Consider the following 5,932-nt stretch of genomic DNA (forward strand, 5'->3'; position numbering starts at 1 on the left):
GCTTACATGACAGCTTACATAGGGTGTGACCTCGGTTGGCGTCTCACCCCGCCCCTGCTGAAGATTTTGAGTTCATGCGAAACACCTGTTACACCCGGTTGGCGTTTTGTGCTTCAACTTATTTTTAAAAATATATGAATGCATAAAAATAATAAAAAATAAAACTGACACAGATCTGTCACTATGGCTGCCACAGTGTCAGTGTCTACTGTCTGTCTACTGTTTACTATCATAGCCAAGTGCTAACAAAGGTAAACAGTTTTCCCAAGTTTTCCCAATCCCCACTAATGAATGTTATCTTGTTTCAGGATACACAATACCTGTCATTATCCAAAGACACATCTGACCGGATGTGTCTCCTTTTCTCTTTTTTCTAAACTGAGGACCTGATGGCTTTGACCTTTTCTTTTCCACCTTCCATCAGTAATTTTTGCGCTCTAATATAAACACCCAACCCCACAACATAAACTAATAGAGCTACACCTTGTATATGTTTTTTTTCTTGGATTTCACACAAACCAGGAATAAAAATTAATACATAATGGGCTTGGATTGACAATATTATGGAAGCAGCCCGCCCCCTCCCCGTGAGACTTCAGCACAGCAGCATCAGCAGCAGGCGCACCTCACGCTCACTTTTTGGGTATATGTGTGTGATAGATTTTGGAAAACAATTTATAAGTCTGTATCATTTCAGGGATTTGGAGTCATTCTGATGGATTAATTGTGTTAGAAATTTTAATCACGTTAATCCTGAAGACGGCATTAACGTTGACAGCCGTAGTTTGTTGGTTTATTTTCGGTGCCCATGCAATCCCCAAAATGCGCTGGCATGACGTCGGGGCAGCATGGGTACGAGCAACTTTTTTGCCGATGCCATGATGCCACCCCCACCACAATGCTTCCCTGGGCAACCTCCTATGTCGCCCATATCAAAACCCGCCACTGGTAGCACCCCACCCGCACTGTGCATTGTCCAAAGACGAATCCCAATGATGGGGCAGGAATTCGCACGACTACTTGATTTTTGGGAATCAAAGAGTGTGTTATACACAGACTGATGAAATAATTAAGGCTACAGAACTACAGACTAATTTATAATACACACTAGTTCACATATATTCACTTCAACGTTGAGTGAGCGAGTCTTTAGTGCTCATGTGTATTTTATGACCTCTACCTGTTTCCCCTCAGAAAATTTGAAACAATGCTGACTCTCAGCCATCCTCATTATGGTTATAATTGAATTTTCATCTGTGTTTCTATCTGTGTTGAAATCTGAAATTCCTCTTCATTCAAGATGTGCTCTGGCACCAATCATAGGCGACAGCTACTGACAACAAGAAATAAAACAGTTTAGAGGGGCTGCTATGGGCTGAACCGTTTTTCAAAGAAGGGGTTGGGGTGACACTGTGAAATATATTCAATTTTGAAATTCATATTCTGTGTTAATTCTGTGTAGCTAGAATCAAAGTGTTAATGCTAGCTTTTTTAAAATAACAATATTGTCATGTGCAAAACTATGACAGTGACTAGGGGCGACGAGATTATTTTAGGGTGCACCGCAGTATCTGCCTTGCCATGAGAGCTCCTTTATCTAAGGAAAGCTGCCATTCAGAAGGAAAAGACGAGGACCACAGAGGAGGTTCGTGGATGAAGGCACATGATGGGACATCTAAAGAGGGCAGCCGAAAGAAGAAAAAGGCCAACTAGAGCAATCAGATGGTCTACGCACACCCACCCGCGTTGATAACAGCTCCTCATTGATAGTGTGACTCTGATGTCGTATATAATTATTACTTTAGTTTGGCCTATTATGAAAGTAGAAGTATGTTTTTTACTTGCTGTTTTTAATCATCCCTAAATCACTCGTGCGCACAGGAAGTCAGAATTTCTAATTTAATGTGTTGGATGAGTGACGACACACCAGGAACCCTTCACAAGTTAAAGAGTAAAGGGGCGTGTCCGAGGCGTCTGCTGTCGGAGCAAGTTAAACAGTTTTGTTTTATTGAGAATTAAAAGTAATAATAATACAAGTATATACCGTGACTAAAGTAAAAGAAATGTAAACATGTATTAATTTCATATAGTAACTGTGTTCTTCTATTATAAAATGGATGTTGGTAGTGTGGCGGATGACACGCTCCATGCAGCGATTGGTGCGCCTGAATCTGGAGTTTAGCGGTATCTGTCGGACAGCGCCAAAGACAAGTTCTGTAGAAACATGTCAAATGAGACGTGGACTTCAGGGGTGAAGTCTTCCTGGGAGAACATGGCCATGCACAAGATGATGTTGTGAGCAAGAATCTGTATAAATAAATAAATATGGAGAAAACGTATTAATTCATAAATAACGAGAAATAAATAAAATTTCAGACTCAGAGTCAGAATACTTTAATAATCCCTAAGGGAATTGTGTGAGTTATAGTTGCTCAAGACAATAACAGTTACATACTGAACTAATTAAATAAAACAATATATTACAAAGTTTATAAAATATAAGAAATGGCTCTGATCGACATTTTACTCTAAACTGTAAAACTTTGTCATTTGTTATTTTACTGTAGAGCGTGTGCAAAAGGCTGTAACTATTGCAGTGTGTACTGTGCAACAACATTATAACTTTATATTACTTTTAGTATTTTGCTCATTGAGAAATTGTATGGACTTATGAGCAATGCATGGATCATTCCCTCCTTAAGCTTACCGTGAAGTTGGCAGGGTCCACTCTGAGCTGCTTGAAAGCATAGCTTGCTTAGATTGGTCAGATCTCCAACAAGGTCGTCAATATTCCCGACGCCATGATGTTGGCGCCGTGCATCTTCACCTGTGCAGAATCTCGCCCAGTGAGAACAGTAGGTCTTGGTTTGCGGATATGCAGTGAGCATCCTGTAAAACGTAAACGTGATAAGTTATGATAGAGCGAAGTTATTACATAGAATGTGGTGCATGATGTGTGCACATCGTCAAAACAGAAAATAATGAAAACCAACCGGCCCAGAGCCTCTGCTCCAATCTCAGGGGCTTTCGGAGTCGCTTTATCCCAGAAGGACCACGGTTTTGTCCTTTCCAGAGACTCGTGTCTGCCTTTAAAGGTTTACGCAGCAGAAAGAAAAGTTAACTAAATTCTGAAAGTTGTTTGTTACTATCTTTCTTTATATGGAACTAAATTGCACCACACCCAGTATCAAATCTAATCCACACCTTCCTGTTCGAGTTTAACAAGCCTTTTCCAGAGATAAAAGTAACCACACCCTGTTCTCAAGTATTTTTAGTCGCCGTGTTATCTTACCTTATAAGTCTGTATTTATAAGGTAAGACATACAAAATAACACCTAACGTCAAATTATGAATGCATTAAAGAACTGATGTCAGTATGAAGGGGCATGCAGTCTAAAGGAAAAGTGGCAAAATTGCTAATGAACGGGAAAAAAAAATCTATATAAATTAAAAAGTTAGAGTTAAAAACACACTTGAACATATTAGATGCTCATATGTGCAGGTGCTGAGAGAAAAATAACAAATGAAGAAAATGTTTTGGGGTTTTTGAGCTTTTCTCCTTATGCAAAAATCACACCTTCAAAATCAGTTAAATTCTGCCTTACATTTTATCATATTCATTTACAGTTAGGTTTATTGGTAAATGAATATTCGACACTGAATGGCGTCGAACAATTGATGTCGAGTTGATGGTGTTTTTAATGTGTCATGTTCTTGTCTTTTTTCTGTTCTTTTCCCAGTCTTCTGGCAAAAATTATATCTGACTTATTAACAGCCTTTGTCCTTGGTTCTGATCCAATCAGATGCTTCCGGACTAAGAGGGGTGGTAGCGGCCAATTAATAAAGTCCTCCAAAAGGGACCTATGTTTTGTGAACGAAGACTAATTTCAGCGAAGCTGGAGAAAATCTTATTTCTAACAATATGGTCGAGTGGACAGGTGCTGAGCTCAGCGCGATCACATACCTGTGGGGAAAGATTTATGTGGCTGAAATTGGCAGCCAGGCCCTGAGCAGGTGAGTTACGTTAGATGATAATTTAACGACGCCTATTGGTATCTCCAAATTAATTATTCTTGTTTTTACACGCCTTGTTATTTACCGCATGATAACAGAATTTGTTTTTGGTTTGTTTTCGTTTTGTTTTTGTTAATCTGCCACAGAAAACAACTTAATTCAACCGAAATAAAAGAAAAAGTAAAACTCTTTATTTCAGGCTTCTGATTGTGTATCAGTGGACTCAGAGATACTTCCAAGTCTTTGGCAACTTGTCCACCAATGCTACCATTATGAGAAACCCCAAAGTGGCACTGTGATGGTTGGTCTGGAAAATGCTGTGAAGAACATGGACAACATTAAGCAGACCTACGCCAAAACTGAGCGTTATGCACTCTGAGTAGCTCCGTGTTGATCCTGACAACTTCAGGGTATGTGATCTGAGACTTTTTCCACCAGTGATAATGATGAAGCATGCCATTATTATTGTTTCCCTTTCATTTTAGGTGCTTTCTGAAATTGTCGCTTTTTGTGTGGCCTCCAAGTTTGGACCTCAAGTCTTCGCCCCTGATGTCCAGATGACCTGGCAGACATTCCTCGCTGTGGTCGTCTCTGCCCTGGGCAAACAGTACCACTGAACTTGTGGAATTATAGTTCACATTCATAACCAAATAATTTACAGCAGTGTTTCCGTTTAGCGCTTCGAAGCTGATGAATGTGACAAATAAATTTCCAGTTAAATAAAATTCTCTTTGTGTGATCATTTTTAATTGCATTTTGTTTTTCTACTCAAGCCTTCCAAGAGCAGATTTTTACAAGGGATTGTGCACTTATACTGAAAATGTTTATGAGAGTAATAATAATAATAGTAATAATAATAATAGAAATATTAATAAGGGTGGTGTCATTTCTTTTTAACTCAGCCAGTAAGTTGTAGTTAGAATTATCCATGTTGTATTATCTGAAATTAAAACCTCCTAAGCTCATTCTTATAAAAGCGTCTATATTTTACTTCTTATCTTTGCAAAGGGTGACGCTGCGGGTTTCTATTTAGTCCGTTTCAAAATGTGCACTTTGATATAAATGGGTGAGGTCGCGTGACATTATTGATAACAGTGCATCAAAAATACTGTTGGTTATAGTTGTGGACCATGATAAAGGATTTGAAATATTGTGTACATTACATTACGTTGCACTGTCCACTTTCTGCTTCAACATAACAAATTTCCCTCGTTTGGGGCTAATAAAGGTTATCTTATCCTATTAAATTCTTTTAATCCAAGAATCCAAAAAGGGTTTCTTCCACGTGTTCGGTAAGATAAGCAGAAAATGGATATGTATTAGAAGAAGAAAAAAGAAGCTTATTTTGTATAATTATATACAATGTGCATTACTTGTGTGTTCAGAAAAATTATATAAAATGCCAAATCAAACTGTTTAATATCACGCCATGCTTAATGAATGAAATCCTTGTATACACATTACTATTTACTACCCATTTAAGCAAAGCTTTGGGGTAATTCCTCCACTATAAAGTAAAACGAATATTCAGTGCAAAATGTTAGAAGGTTAAATTTGCATTTACCACAACTGTATGTTCATTTCTGATTGAATTTTCTCTTTTCCTATGCTCCCACACCCCCTTCTGTCACTACAATATTATTAATTTAATTTCTTAACACACCCCTGCAATTATATCAAAAGTGAATAGTGTAGGGATTCAGACAAAGAAGAAAGGACCAGCTTCCAGTGTTTATTCTATTTATTAACGGAGCCCTGCCATTTTAAGAGGTTTTATTGACATTACTGTAGATGACAGGCTTCAGGGGCTCCGGAGTTGCCGGATTTTAGCGGTATTTCTCGGACAGTGCGAGAGCCAAGTTCTGGAGGAACTTGTCAACGGAGAGGTGGACTTCGGGAGTGAAGTCTGCGGGGAAGA

The 5,932-nt window shown here is 38.6% G+C and overlaps 1 protein-coding gene and 1 pseudogene across 1 annotated transcript in view; one reads left to right on the plus strand and one right to left on the minus strand.

Moving 5' to 3' along the window:
* Nucleotides 1–2,163: 2,163 nt before the first annotated feature.
* LOC102204066 (hemoglobin subunit alpha-A) overlaps nt 2,164–5,932 on the minus strand; it is a 15,192-nt gene continuing 11,423 nt past the window's right edge. The window contains exon 3 of the mRNA XM_005725966.2: nt 2,164–2,307. Within this exon, the coding sequence (XP_005726023.1) occupies nt 2,179–2,307 (129 nt within the window). The 3' untranslated portion in view covers nt 2,164–2,178. The remainder of the gene's footprint in view (nt 2,308–5,932) is intronic.
* LOC102203791 (hemoglobin subunit beta-A-like) lies at nt 3,704–4,739 on the plus strand (annotated as a pseudogene).

The sequence above is a fragment of the Pundamilia nyererei genome, unplaced genomic scaffold, assembly GCF_000239375.1.
Source record: "Pundamilia nyererei isolate P.nyererei 1_Seehausen unplaced genomic scaffold, PunNye1.0 scaffold00018, whole genome shotgun sequence".
Lineage (NCBI taxonomy): Eukaryota > Metazoa > Chordata > Actinopteri > Cichliformes > Cichlidae > Pundamilia > Pundamilia nyererei.